Here is a 14,176-nt window from a genome sequence, read left to right as displayed (position 1 = left end):
ATGACACGCTAGCCCCTTCCCAAACCCGTTTTCGCTCCGGTGTACTAACTGTGTATGTTTTCTTTCTTTTTAGATTATAACTCATCGACGCTAAGGAAACAGTTTGCAGGAAATCTTACCAAAGAAAGCATACGGTCAATCTATGACCTCTGCCACTATCAGGACCGACCGCGGCTGAACGAGCACCTGGGCAATGTCCGGTCGTCGAACGGTACGCCGCACGAGCTAACGTACCGGTTGCGCCTCGGCGGCCCGGACGTGTACGTGCACGTGAAAACGCAGTCCAAGCTGTTCCGCTGCACCAAACCAAACGAGACGGACTTCATCATGGCCATCTGTACCGTGCTGACGGAGAACGAGGTCGCCATGCTCTCGGCGGACAGTGGCGCGATGGCGATGGGTGTCGGCGGCAGCAGCAGTGGTGGCCTTAGTGCAGCAATGAGCGGCAGTAACATTAACAATAACAATGGCAACAGCAGCAGTAGCAGCAATCCTACCTCATCCTCCTCATCCCTCGGTCTGCTGATGCCGAGCACGAGCGGCGCTGTGACGGGCGGTGGCCTGAACGGTTCGAGCGATGTCGTCGCCCGCCATATGGCCCAAATCACGCAGGGCGTCAGCAACATGGGCGGTCCGCTGATGTCGAGTGTGCTGAACGGGGGCGGCGGCGGTACTGTTGGTACGGGATCGAACGCGTCCGGCATGCTCGGCGGTGGCGGCATGACCGGTGGCAGCATGAGTGTGGCCGGTGGCGGTATGGCCGGCCCGGGCGGTACCACACCCGGGTCGGCGGGCGGCTCCGGACTGGGTGGTGGTGGTGGTATGGGTGCAGGGGCCGGCGGCATGGGCCCGTCCGCCGGCTCGATGGGCTCGATCGTATCGCCGCGCAGCAATCCCAACTCGTCCTCGCTGCTGTGCGGCCCCAACTCCGACAGCAGCAACTTCTTCAATACGGAGTTCGAGCTCGACTTTCCACATTCCACGTTCGACATGGAGGCGGTCGGGGTCGGGTGGGACTCGCGGCCCGACTCGCGCACCAGCGTCACGCCGGTCAGCACACCGCGGCCGCCGTCGGTTAGTGCGTACAGCCCAGCCGCTGCCCCGATGTGTGCGTCACCGATGACGCCGTACTATTCCGGCAGCACGATGGGCGGAATGCCCTCGCCCTCGAACAACAACAATAACAACGGTGTGCCGGGGGGTGGTGGCGGTGGCAGCAGTGGTAGCAGTGGCGGTGGGCTCATGAACCCAAGCCTTTCCTTAAACAACAACAATAACAACACGAATAATAACAATACGGGGACGCCGTTCGGCACGAACGCGTTTCAGTTCCCGTTCGAGGACAGCAAGGACAAGCTGCAGGATTTGCAACAACAGCAGCAGCAGCAACAACAGCAGCAACACCACCATCCCCATATGTCGCCAATGCAACAGCATCAGTCAGCGATGTCGGCGCAGCAGCAGCAGATGGTACAACGACAGCAACATCACCAACAGCAGCAGCAGCAGCAGCAGCAACACCTACAGCAACATCTGCAGCAGCAAAGTCAGCCACCGTCGAATACGCACGATTCGGAGCGGTTGCGGAATCTGCTTACAACCAAACGACCTCACTCAAATGCCTCATCCTCATCCGGTTTGGATATGGACCATGACCATCGGAATCCGAATCGAATTCTAAAGGTATGTATGATGCCATATGCGAACATTTCTAATGCCATTAGGCTGTATTGTTATATTCTTACATCTGTTGACTACTGTCGTTGTTTGGTAGCGCTAACAAGTAGCTCTAAGTACAGGTAGTGATTAATTCTATACGATTAGGTTAAGTTTATATGAAAAAAAAAAAATACATTCATAGTAGAGCTCTAATCTTTCACCGTTCACCGTATACATTGACCTATAGTGCTTCGAATATAGACTATGGGAATGACCTTACTATGTTGTGGTTTGTGATCTAATCCCTTCATTATGTGCATGAGTATGAGCAATTATGCGTATAGTAAACCTAAATCCATCACTGTTGATTGCGCAAAGTGTGTGTATCATATAAAATTGTTTACGAGGAAAACCTATATTTCTATGTTTGAAAATTAGATTTTTATATCATCTCTACGTTCTGAACTTACCATGTAGCGCGACTGTTTCATATTTTCTTATTATCTCTCCTCCAACTCATGTTGTTCTAGTTTATTACACGAGACGAAACTATGTTCTTTTGATCTAAACGATTTTGAATAGTTTATTATGTGTCGTTGTCACCTTTTTAAATCAATTTCTTCAGTTTTCATTTAAACTGTTCCTTTATCGAATAACAATTATGATTATTTTTCTGTTAAGTTTATTTTTAATAACTTGTACTTCCTAAGTAGTACATTTACAGTTCCTTTAAATGGTTGTTAGAGTCCCATGCCAATACGGACCCTTCACTCCTTATATACACTCACGACTCATCGCTCTCTCCTCTTAATGATGCCGATCACCCTTTTCTCTCTTACTGTATGCCTTTCTCTTCTTCTCTCTTCCTCTTCTCTTATCTATTTCTCTCTCCGTATAATTTTTGTGGTTTCACTTTTCGTAGGGCTTGCTAAATTCGGAAGAAGATAAGGATACTAATGGCAATAAATTAAGTACCGCATCTCTTTCACAACGTATACCTCAGTCAGTTAGAGCTTCAACGCAGGGTAGTAATAACGGTGGTGGTGGTGGTGGTGGTGTTAGTGGGCTGGGATTAGCAACCCGCGCAGGAAATGAAACCAATAAATCCGGTAGCAATAATATGCTATTGCAGGTACGCATCCTTCCCCTTCCCATTGCTACGTCTGTTACTTCACCAGCATTGTTACGTTTTCCTGCTCGTTACGATCGTTTTACTAGTTGCAAATAATTGTGATTTGAATGACTTTGCACAACTGTTTGCTTATTTGTAAGATCCCTTTCTCTCTCTCTCTCTCTCTGCTTTGTTTTGTTTCACAAAGTTCACCTACACTTTGGATGAGCACGTTAGATGAGCTGTTTTATAAAATTCGCATCACATAGAGTGCAACGTTTGTAGCATCGTTTTGCGAAATGAATGTGTGTTTTTTGTTCACTGTATGACGTTCAAACTTGTTTGCCCGTTTAAAATATTATTCTTTTGGGTTGTGCGCGAATGCCCACCCAACACACACACACAAACACACACCGTATGATAGACTCATTTTAACGCACCTAACAACTGCCACTCGTTATCGTTTTTTAAATCGAATAGTTTGCTAACAGGTGTCCTGTTATACGTATGATGAGATGCTTTGGTTACTAACATACCTTAATTTTGAATTATTGTTTGCTGCTAACCGTTCTAATACACATCCACACACACACACTCACACGCAGAAACACCCCTTCTCTTCTAACAATTGAATTGGCACGATGGTTTTTAGTCACTAGAAATTCCAAAGCGATAAACATGATACTCATGTTGAACCTTCTCCACACTCCAACCATAATATTCCAGCTGCTCAACGACAAAAGTGATGACGACGAAAGTGACGCCCGCAACCGACAAGGTCCGAGCGAACTTCTAAAGCAGCTGCAAAAGGTTAAAGTAAGTGTAAAGCCCTGGTTGGCACTCACGCCCACAGCTCCACTCGTGGGTTCCGACTCTGTCGACGTTTTTTTCGCGCAAGCGTTTGCATACCGCTGAATGGCAAGCATCAACCGCACATCACGATCCTTCATCCCATAGATGGATGCAGTTATGCGTTCGTTTTTTAAGTTATCCAAGTTACGTTAGGAACACACTCCTTATTGCTAGTGTACGAGCCAAGCCGTTTTGTTTTTGTATTATATATTTAAGCACGAGGAAACGTTTAAGTATTCCCTTCATAAATAAGTATGTTTACACATATAGGATTCGGTTACTGCTGCTTCTACAGATCCAATGCGCAAATGTTGTGTACGAATCTGTTTTAACACGCACCCCATTCCGTTCTCTACCCACCCACCTAGGATGAGCCGAAGGAGCACAATCCGCCGCCATTGAACAACGAAGAACTCATCCAGATGCTACGGGTACAAAGCAACGATCGCAAACGGCCATCGACCGAGCCGGACGAGGGCGCCGCGGTCAAGCGCACGGACAACAGGCCGTCGAAGTTGCGCGAGCGCAACAAGATGCTGGCCTCGCTGCTGGCCAACCCGGCCAAAGCGCCAATGCCGATGCAAACCGCAATGCCGTTCAATCGCATCATCCCGGACATACCGAACTCGGGGCTGGCCCGCCAGCTCACGAACGTGTCGAGCTCGACGGCGCCGAATCAGACGCTGAATAACAACAATCTTACAACTAGCAACAATAATCTAAAACAAGTACAACAGCTGAACCAAATGCGCCTACAGCAGCAGCAGCAGCAACAGCAACAACAGCAGCAGCAGATGCGCAAATCAGCTATGCCTTCTCAATCACAGCAGCCTCCAACATCCTCCGATATCTACCTCAACCATCAGCAGCAGCAGCAGCACCATCATCAGCAACACCCCCAGACGCACCCGCAACACCTGCAGCAGCATCATGCGCAGCAGCTTCCGCAGCAGCATCATGCGCAAGCGTCGATGCTGCAGCAGCAGCAGATGTTGGCCGCCCAGCGGCAGCAGAACTTCTCGCCCGCCATCCAGGACGCCGGCATTGGGTCGGCCGGGGGCGGTTCGTTTGCCACGGCGACACCCGCTACCTCCACACAGCTCGTCTCCGAGTGGGACCCGGAGCTCAACGAAATACTTAATCACGTGATCGAGATTGCACCGGAAGGCGACTTTGCCGAAAGTGAACTCAACAGTATCTTAGGTAAGGTTTTGCCGTGGCGCAAGAGCGCGGGTGAAGATCGTTCCTAATTTTGGTGTTTTTTCGTTCTTTTAGGCTTAAGTCCAATTGAATCATCCACATCGTCGGTTGTACCGTCACAGTCGTCCACCCAGCCAGACATACACGAAAAGCTGGCGATCAACGCGATCCAGAAGTCGTTGATGCAGTATGAAAACGTTAGCTCACCATTGCAACCGCAGCCCCAGCCCCAGTTCAGCGGCAGCCCACCGGCGTACCCGATGCACTCGATGGCGGGCGGAGCGAACAGCAGCGGCGCTGGTGCTGGTAGCAGTGGCGGTGGTGGTGGCGGCGGTGGCGGTGGTGGTATGAGCGGCGTAGGTCCTACTGGCAGCGGTCCCGGCAGCTCCGGCGGTACGGGCGGTCCGGGCATGAACTCTGGCAGCAGCGGCATGCAATCGTCACAGGCGGGGCCAAATCAAAACTTTACCCCTCCACCAGTGTACACGCAGCGGATGCGAATACCGCAGGGGCAGCTGGGCGGCGGCAACAATCCGGGTGTGCCGCAGAATTTGCTTGCAATGCAGAAGCTGCAGCATCAGAGCCGCGATCGGATTTTGCAGGAGCAGCAGCGAACGCGGCTGCTGCAGCAGCAGCAGAAGCAGCAGATGGTCGTTACGGTCAACTCGGCCGCGAACGCAGACCTTGGACGTAAGTTTTTGCGTGCTGTGTGTGTGTCATTGCCTGGGGGAGAAAAAAAAACGGGCCACTTACCTTATCTTTCCGAACGTTTGCAGCTCCGAACGTTACACTGACCCGTGCAAATAACGTGCCGGATTCGCAGCTCAGTCCCGGCTTCTCACCGAGCCTGATGCAACAACAGCTCAGTCCAAGTCAAAGGACGCAACTTAGTCCGCAACAAGCAGGTGCGTTGGTGTGCGACAGCGATCGAACGAAGCGCGAAGCCATTTTCCCCTCTGCCAATGCATATGACTATCATTTTGTACCTTTTTGCATGTCGCAGGATTCCAAGGCAACCCGTTCAACAACAATCCAGGCCATCGGTTATCTCCCCAGCTGCAGCAGATGGTGTCCGGGTTTGGCAACGCAGGTGGCAACGTCAACCAGCAGCTATCACCGCGCCAGCCACCGTTCGGTGGCGGAGTCGGTGGCCCAGCGGTCAACCAGCCGAATGTCGTCGTTCCGGGACAATCGCCACAACAGCAACAGCAGCAGCAACAACAGCAACAACAACAGCAGCAACAGCAGTGGCAACAGAATGCGAACGCAAGGCTCTCTATCCAGCAGCAAAATCCGATGCTGAATGCTCAGCTTTCGGTAAGTGTTTGGCTCCTTCGCGGGCATTAATCTTTAAAAATATTTCTCAACAACGCTCAATTGTTCTCGTTTTTTTTGCAGTCCGTGGGCGGATTCAACCCTGCCGCGAACCGACAGTTCGTCGGTCCGCCCCAGCGGCAGCGCGGTACGCTCAACAGTCCCGGCACGCCCCGGCAGCAGCAGAACGCGTTCGGCGGAACCATGGTCGACGGGGGTGGATTCCCCGGGCCACCGAGCCCCTCGCCGGTCGGCGTGTCCGCACCGAACTTTGCCAATCCCGTCTATGCCAACCAGCAGATGAGGCTCCAGCGGCAGGGCAGCGTGCCACCGCAGTCCACCCAGCACTTGCCAGGTAAGCGGACCGTCGATTGCGGGCGTTCTTATGGCGCGTTTGCGCGCGCGTGTGACCTATAAGGCTTTGTTATTTTCCAAATCTTTCACACGCGCGGGTTCCGTTCGGAGGGAAAAAGGGGTTTTCCCCCGAATTGAGGGGTCTTGCAATTGCAAAGCGCACAGTGTGCAACATTTAAACATTCAAATTGGCCGTTAACTTCGTAAAACTGACAGTGCCCGGTTCAGGCGTTGAAAGCGCACAAGTGTGTTGATCGTTTTTCGATGGAAAATGAAACGGAGCAACCGCCCAGAGCACCACTAGAACCATGCTAAAGATTAGCTGTTTTCGCAGGATCGCCCCGTTCCGCGTACGGTGGACATGGGCCCGGTCCGGACGCCACCGGTTACGGTATGATGTTCGGCAATGCGGCAGCAATGCAGCAGCACGCGGCGACCTCACCAGGCGATTTCTTCAATCGCAGTCAAACTGGTAAGAGACGCAATTGTACCCACAACACCACCCACTCTCCCGTACCGCACCCATTCCTCCCTACCTTCCCATCAACCGCACCAACATGTCCACACGCACGCCGCACACATCATTCACCACATGCAACTGTCATACAACTCGCTCGCGCTCTCACCTTCCTCTCTCTTACTCGGGCCGAAGATGCGCCTGGAGGATCATAGATCATGCGCAAGCCTATTGTGAGCATAACCATCACCCATTACAGGGATCACTGTGTGTTGTGCACGCTACCCTTCCTCACACCCGATTCATCATCGCATCTGTATTGTAACACGCTCGCTAGCATTATAAAAGCCTCAAAACCAAAGGAAGATGCTGCTCCAGCAACCTCGTCCTACTTCTTGTTTAACGCGCGCAGTGCGAGTGCGTGTGTTTGCTGCGTTTGGTGGATGTGTGCATGTGTGTACCTCTCCCCCACCTCATATTCCTATCGCGTCCCGCGTGCTCTCATCATCCTACTCATCTCCGCTCTGTTGTGTTCTCTGTTGTGTTTCTAAATGTTTCCTGTTCTCTGTTCTGTTTGTGTCTCATCTATCGATTAGCCGGCCCCGTTGGTAATATCCGCTTTGCTATGTTTTCATTCATACCGAACTGCTAAAGGGAAAGTGTTTGTGTGTATGGTCGTTTCCGAAACGTTCTGTGTTTGGTGTATTTGTGTTTGTTTCCGGTGTATTCACTTTGGTCTGCTTGTTGTGGGAATTTGGCGCGTAAATGCGGTGTACAAAAAGCGTTACGGAAAAACACAACATTTTCTTTCATCTATTCAGACTAACCATGTGTTTAATCACCTCATACTTTACCCGTCGGATCCCCTTCATGCTCTCTTCGCTTCATGTTCTCTTCACTGGGTCGCGGGGGGTGTAAGCTACATGTTGATGTGCCGTACCACGTGACTAATACTGTAGAAAAGGATAAGGAACGGAACAAGAAAATGTTATTAACAGAAGGGGAAGTGTGTGTGTGTGTGTGCCGTGACTGAAGTCTACATTTCACAATTATTAAAACAGACGAGCTGTGAAGCAAAGCGTTAAACCATGACATTGTTGTACATATTACCTATTCAGCAATTATGTTCTTTTCTAATTACTCTACGTATGATTCTGTCCGGTTTCGTACGCCAACCGCACCAATGTACATATGAAATGGTGTATTGATTTTTATGAAGGATCATCCTGTTGTCATTAAAACCACCTGTTATACCACCACCAACCTACTGTACCCACCCGTCAGGACCACCCATCATGTTGTTCGTCAATGTATATAAATTTGCACCCGATTTCGTCTTAACACCACCCGAACGTGTTCCATCGCTGTTCCGTTCATGTCACATGCGTCACTCGTACGTCGTCCATTTTGCCGTGTATATATCCATACTATTTTCCGCTGCACGAGTGGTTCACGCTCGCGCAATGTATATGTTTGGAACGTACCTCTCCTTCCATCCCACTGCTTTTCCTGCCCCCGGGTCACGCCAATCGTGTGCAGAATGGGGAGCTCTTTCCCGTATGTGTGTTTGTATGTGGAGAGAGAGAGAGAGAGAAGGAGAGATTATATCGAGACCACTCGTCGCTATAATAAACGCGCACATTCTATTCCCCAGGTCTCAACGGTGGTCATAATATCGGTGGTGGTGGTGGCAATAGTATTGGTGGAGGCGGCGGCGGCAACGGCGGAGGCGGAGGAGGAGGAAACGGACCCGGTCTAAGCAATGGTACGAACGCACCCAACACCGGCCTAAACCATTCGGAACTGGTGCGGCAGGAGCTGCGGGCCATTGTGAGTGGCCGGGCGCATCGGCCACCGTCGCACAGCCCGCACATGGGCCTGTCGCCCCTCGGTGCCATGTCCCTGCACGGCTGTGGCCCCGGTGAGGGCGGTGGTAGTAGTAATGGTGGAAACCTTACCGGCTCCAACGCCACCAGCACCGTCGGCAGCAGCAACGGCACTTGCGGTGGTTCGCTTTCCAACGCGTCCTCGGCTATGCTGGGCGGTATCGGTGGTGGTGGTGGTGGTGGTGTTGGCGGTGGCGGCGGTAGTAATGGGAGTGGAGGAACCGCACGAACATCCATGGCGGACGCTGGCACGTCCGGGGCGATGCTTCACAGCGGGGGCTCGACCGCGGGGCTCGATTCATCGATGCTGTACAATTTCCATCTCACCCAGAAAGGTTAGTGTGACAGGTCCCGCGGGAGCACATCGTCGTCGTTTGCCTCGTGCTGCGTGTATATATATACGCGTGTGTGTGTGTTGTACAGAAGGGAAGTCCGTTCGAGTGGAAGCTGCAACCATTGTCGCGTTAATTGTGTGTGTCCCTTTTTATCTTTTTCCTCCATCGGATGATAAATGCTTTCGGTCCGCGGCTTCCAATTTGTTGCCAAACGAAGTGCCTAAATGTCGGGTAAAGTGTAGCACACTTACCGCTGACCAAACTTCCACCGATTCGACCGACGGATCCGTTCTCGATCGTGAGGAGACTGACGATTCCTCCATTGCTAGTCTGTTAGCGTCCGTTGAACGGAACGAGAAGCTACTGTCGACCGAGGATGGTACTGACCAGTCATCATCATCCTGTACGATGGTGGCGGTGGTAAGCAGTGACAAGCCCTTTTTGTACCTTACAAAGCACATTTGTGTAGCGTTGTGTGCACCACGAAGAAATCTTTCTTCCCATTTTTTTTAACTTTCGGTGATGAGCTCACTCGACGATCACCTGATGATGCACAAGTACACGTGCAATCAGCAACAAGTACACCACGAGCACCTAATAGGAATGTAGACTTCAGTGCGCTTATCGAATGGCACGGTTTGAGCAATCCCTTCCCCCATATGATGCACCGGTCCTTACGATCGTAATGGGAATTGGAGGATCGTGAAGGATCGCAATTTTTGCTTCATTTGTTTTTTGCTGTAGCCGCTTCGACCCTGTTCTTCATACCAGCTGCTCAACAGTGAATATTGCTTTTTGTGTGTTACCATGGCAACCATTGTTAGCCGCTATTTCAGCAACGACATACCGATACACCGCTCACATCATGCTCTCATGTTCATCTTTTGCAACCTTCATCACCGTCCAACATGAATCAAATAAATACAAAAACCTCTCATCAATATGTACAAAAAATATTGTAAATTCTACCAGCCGAAGAAATCTCGTTACTAATTGTTCGTATTTTATTTGCATTTTTTCTCTCTCTCTCTTCGATTTTTTCTCACTACTTCTTGTACACGACGCGTCCCCCCTCGGTGTATGGTCGGTGCAGAGTTTTTCGGAGGAAACACGAGTCGGTGACCCGAGAAATTCATCCCTTCTTCTGCAAAAGCTTCTATCGGACTAAAGTGAGCTGACGGCGGCGGTAGCGGCGGCGGCGGTGACACCGGACTCTAGCAGCAAAAACAGCGATCACCTTCTTCCGCTCATTGTCGCGGCATAGCAAAACACGGCGACCTAGCTATGAGCTAGCGGCGGCAAATGTGCTTTATGCTGTAAAGTTGCAGGAGCGAAACAAAAAGACAAAGCTCTCGTTGTGCGAACACCGCCGACCGGGGCGACTAGGTCGTCCTCTCGCACCCTGCTCCCCTTCACCGAGAATCGTGCATGCGTGGAGTTGGTAGCGGGCAGTAAAAAATACCCCCCGTCTAACCTCTCCTCCAGCGTATGTGCTCCATAGAAAACTTACCTTGCAAGTGTACTGAAAAAAAATGGCTCCTCTCCGGTGGTGGATTCTGTGTGCGGTGATGATGGTGACGAGGCACAGAAGTTGGCGATTACGCGCATGTGAGGCGCGTTTGCCGCGGGCGCAACACCGGACGAGCATAAGCAACAAATGATACAACCGATTTGTGATTTGATGTTGAAAACAAAAATAAAATTAGCCGTATAGAGAGTGCAGGCAAAAACAAAACATGCAGGTGATATATGTGCATGTAAAAAATAGAAGCATACAAAGTAGTAACAAAATAACATGGAAACAATGGGAAAAGGGATAGTTGGTAGGCGCAGTTGCGCGAAAAAGCGCAGAAGAAAAGAACACGTTACGAGTAATTGCTATCGTATTCTAGCGTTAAAGTGTACATAATAACCCGTATCTATTATATATATATATATATATATATATACATATGTATGTTACACAAACAAACAGTAAGCTAAGTCACATGTAAAAAAAGGAAAGATAAAAAAAAGTTATTGTTTTGTAGCACAGAAGCATGTGTTGCGTATTTGGCGTACAACATATAGCATAGGAGAGCGCATAACATTGGCCGAATGTGGACCGTGCTCTAAGCTAAGCCGCTCGGCTAAACCGGGGAATGTGCTAACGCAGCGAAGAAGATCGCGCGCCCGAGGGGAAGGACGGAAAACAAAAAAATAATGAATGGAAATAGAAATACCTCTAACTTTAGTTCAAAGTAAAAGTTACAACACATAAAGAAGCTTACTACAGCATGGAAAGTAACGTGCATACAAAAAAAAAAAAACAGTAAACACCTTTGAACTTAATGAAACACCGCTACATGTAAAAAAAAAAAACAAACAAAAAGGATTAGGAAAATGTTTTGCAAACAACAAACAACACAGCACTAACGCGCATGGTGGGTGTTACTAAACGATATAAACCTACGGGCAAATAAACCTCTCGGCAGCGCACCGCGGACACAGGAGCAGAACATAATCGAAACCAAAACATTGAAGAAAACCACAGTTTGCAGTGTTATTAGAGCAACAGGAAGGCTAAAGCATGAAGATTACAATTTACAAAGAGCAAGCGCCTCTAGCACAGATACAATGGCATACATAGAGAATCCATTTCTCCGCGGCATACCCATTAATCGGTTTCGGGATGTAACGACGAGGGATGAGGTGGCAATAGTGATCATCGGACCTCGGAAAAAAAGTTTCAAAAACATAACAACACACAGGAAGAGAGGAAAAAGATGACCAAATATTGTGAAAAAGGAGGCGATTGAAAGGAAGGATGATATAGTGCAGCAACAAAACATCTTCTGAAAATACACACTTACCCCCAGGCAAACACACACACTCACACACCGCTCAGCCCGGTCGGTGAAGAAACAAACGTTCGTGAACTGTGATAATTTCTACTATTTTTTCGATACCACGAACCCTTCCCGGTACCGTGGTGTGGTGTGCTGCGATAAGAAGCAGAGCAAGTAATACATGCATGCATTATTGTTTGTTTTTAATTCTTTACCAACCAATTACGCCAAGGTTTGTGTGTGTGTATACCCTTTTTTGCGGAAGTAACATCATCCCCTTCCCTGTGTTTGGCATTTGTTGGTGTTAGTTGGGCCACATTATCCCGCGGGCGCGTCCCAGCATGTGTTGTGCTTTTACAAGTATGCTTCACCGTGTTGTTGCTTTGTTTTTGTGTTGTGTGAAATTGGTTGTAAAACGAATACAATCACACCAAACAGGATTAAACATGCTAAACAATAGATTGTTTGCCATTTTTTAAAGCCTTTCTCGCCTCCACTCGCGTTCGTCATTAGTATGTGTGTGTGTCGATCGCTACGGAGGATTATGGATATTCGCGAAATTGTTTTGCTTGTTTCCCAAGAGGGCATCATGTTCATTGCTTGTTCCCGTTGAAATGTCATATGGATTGTTTTGGGGCATAAGGGGCACAATTTGCAAAAACATCTGTAAAGCTTGCTGCCGCTGAAAGAGGGAGCAAAGTTTGCGCAAAGTGATCCGTTAGGTGTAAATACAAGATGCGTACAGAGATGAGTTGTGTAAAAGTTGTACAAGTTTTTACTCCGTCAGTTTTCTTTTTTTTATTGTTTAAGGTTAATGATCATCAGGACAAAACTTGGGAATCCTCTTCCTGATGGCTCCTTTTTGTTCGTTATATAGCTCGGGTTTGGAATTGGCAAAGCTTAACATACTATAGGGTTAGGAAAGTTAAATCAAACAACAAAGAAAACAAAACCACTCACAGCAGCAACACGCTTATGCAAAGATACACACATTTCTAAGCTCAATGTATATTCTTGTTCTTACTAAAGTCTGTATGTCTGTGTGTGTGTGTATGCTGAACCTGCTCCATTTTATAATTTGTTATTTTATACTAATTTTTTGTGTTGACACGGTTCACGTTTCTTGTTTCGGAGGTCCATACAAATCCAATCCAGGTATTGATATTTTAACAACAAGTCCCCAACAAACAGTCTGCATCTCTTACACTTCGTGATAATACCGGTAAATGTGCTTTGTGTTTATGTGTTTCTTTTCGTTTCCACTGTTTTTTTTATGTTGTAAATATTGTTTTCTTTTGTTTTTATTTGTGATTCCACACTTAACTGCTAGTAGCCCCCGCGCGTGTACAACGCTTAGCAAGTCCAAAGTTTTAATTCAGTTTCATTCTGTTCAATATTCTTCATTCCTTGTTGCTGAATAGCTTCATCATAACACACAAACACACTCACTCACTCTTACAGTTTATGTTGTTGCAAAGACACGCCCTATATACCGAAAGAAGTGCGCAAAGAGTTCGATTAAAAAGCCAATCTGGATTATTACACAATTACGTTTACTATTGTCACTAGAGCTGTAATTATTATTATTATTATTATTATTATTATTATTATTATTATTATTGTCTTAATTACTATTAATAATATTATTTTCTATTGAAATAAACTATAATAATTCTGATTATTATTATTATTATTATTAATATTATTATTATTATTGCTATTCAATTATACGATTTACACGTTGAGGTTTAGTTTTACTATTATTTGTGTTTTATGAAAAGGATGAACGGGAATGAACGTTTTGTCCCCAAGAGTGATGGAACGAAAGCAGAGAGAGGGAAGTTCAGTTGTTGTGCGTTCCGAAGCGATAAGTTATTGAAAAGCAAAGAAAGGATCGCAGAAAAACAAAACAAAAACAAAAATACAGCAAATAAATTTAGCAAGTTGTGAAACAAACAAACTTAAAAGAAGTTAATAGCATTCGGAAATTTCATCAGAACAATGATATATCAAACATGCTAAGTTGAAGTGGAAAGTAAAACAAAAACAAGTAAAATAAAACAACATGAACACAAAACTCAAGAAACAATAACGCGCCCGGAGAAAACAGAGAAATGTCGAAGGAGAATATATTATTTGTTATTAATTATTGAAAAATAAAAACAAAAAATATTGTACTT

The 14,176-nt window shown here is 47.6% G+C and overlaps 1 protein-coding gene across 9 annotated transcripts in view; it reads left to right on the top strand.

The window, feature by feature from the left end:
- Nucleotides 1–14,176, top strand: part of LOC120904275 (nuclear receptor coactivator 2) — a 124,193-nt gene extending 110,017 nt beyond the window's left edge. For 4 of the 9 annotated variants that reach the window (XM_040314159.1, XM_040314158.1, XM_040314160.1 and 1 more), the window contains 11 exons: nucleotides 74–1,683; nucleotides 2,582–2,791; nucleotides 3,497–3,586; nucleotides 3,991–4,825; nucleotides 4,898–5,512; nucleotides 5,599–5,727; nucleotides 5,826–6,139; nucleotides 6,221–6,491; nucleotides 6,825–6,962; nucleotides 8,602–9,168; nucleotides 10,262–14,176. In XM_040314159.1, coding sequence (XP_040170093.1) covers nucleotides 74–1,683; nucleotides 2,582–2,791; nucleotides 3,497–3,586; nucleotides 3,991–4,825; nucleotides 4,898–5,512; nucleotides 5,599–5,727; nucleotides 5,826–6,139; nucleotides 6,221–6,491; nucleotides 6,825–6,962; nucleotides 8,602–9,168; nucleotides 10,262–10,290 — 4,808 coding nt within the window. In that variant the 3' untranslated portion in view covers nucleotides 10,291–14,176. The remainder of the gene's footprint in view (nucleotides 1–73; nucleotides 1,684–2,581; nucleotides 2,792–3,496; nucleotides 3,587–3,990; nucleotides 4,826–4,897; nucleotides 5,513–5,598; nucleotides 5,728–5,825; nucleotides 6,140–6,220; nucleotides 6,492–6,824; nucleotides 6,963–8,601; nucleotides 9,169–10,261) is intronic. The other 5 variants (XM_040314161.1, XM_040314164.1, XM_040314163.1 and 2 more) reach the window with 5 other exon arrangements.

This window comes from Anopheles arabiensis, chromosome 3 (assembly GCF_016920715.1).
Source record: "Anopheles arabiensis isolate DONGOLA chromosome 3, AaraD3, whole genome shotgun sequence".
NCBI lineage: Eukaryota > Metazoa > Arthropoda > Insecta > Diptera > Culicidae > Anopheles > Anopheles arabiensis.
The sequence above is the reverse complement of the archived record's forward strand: the minus strand, read 5'-3'. Positions and strand labels throughout refer to the sequence as shown.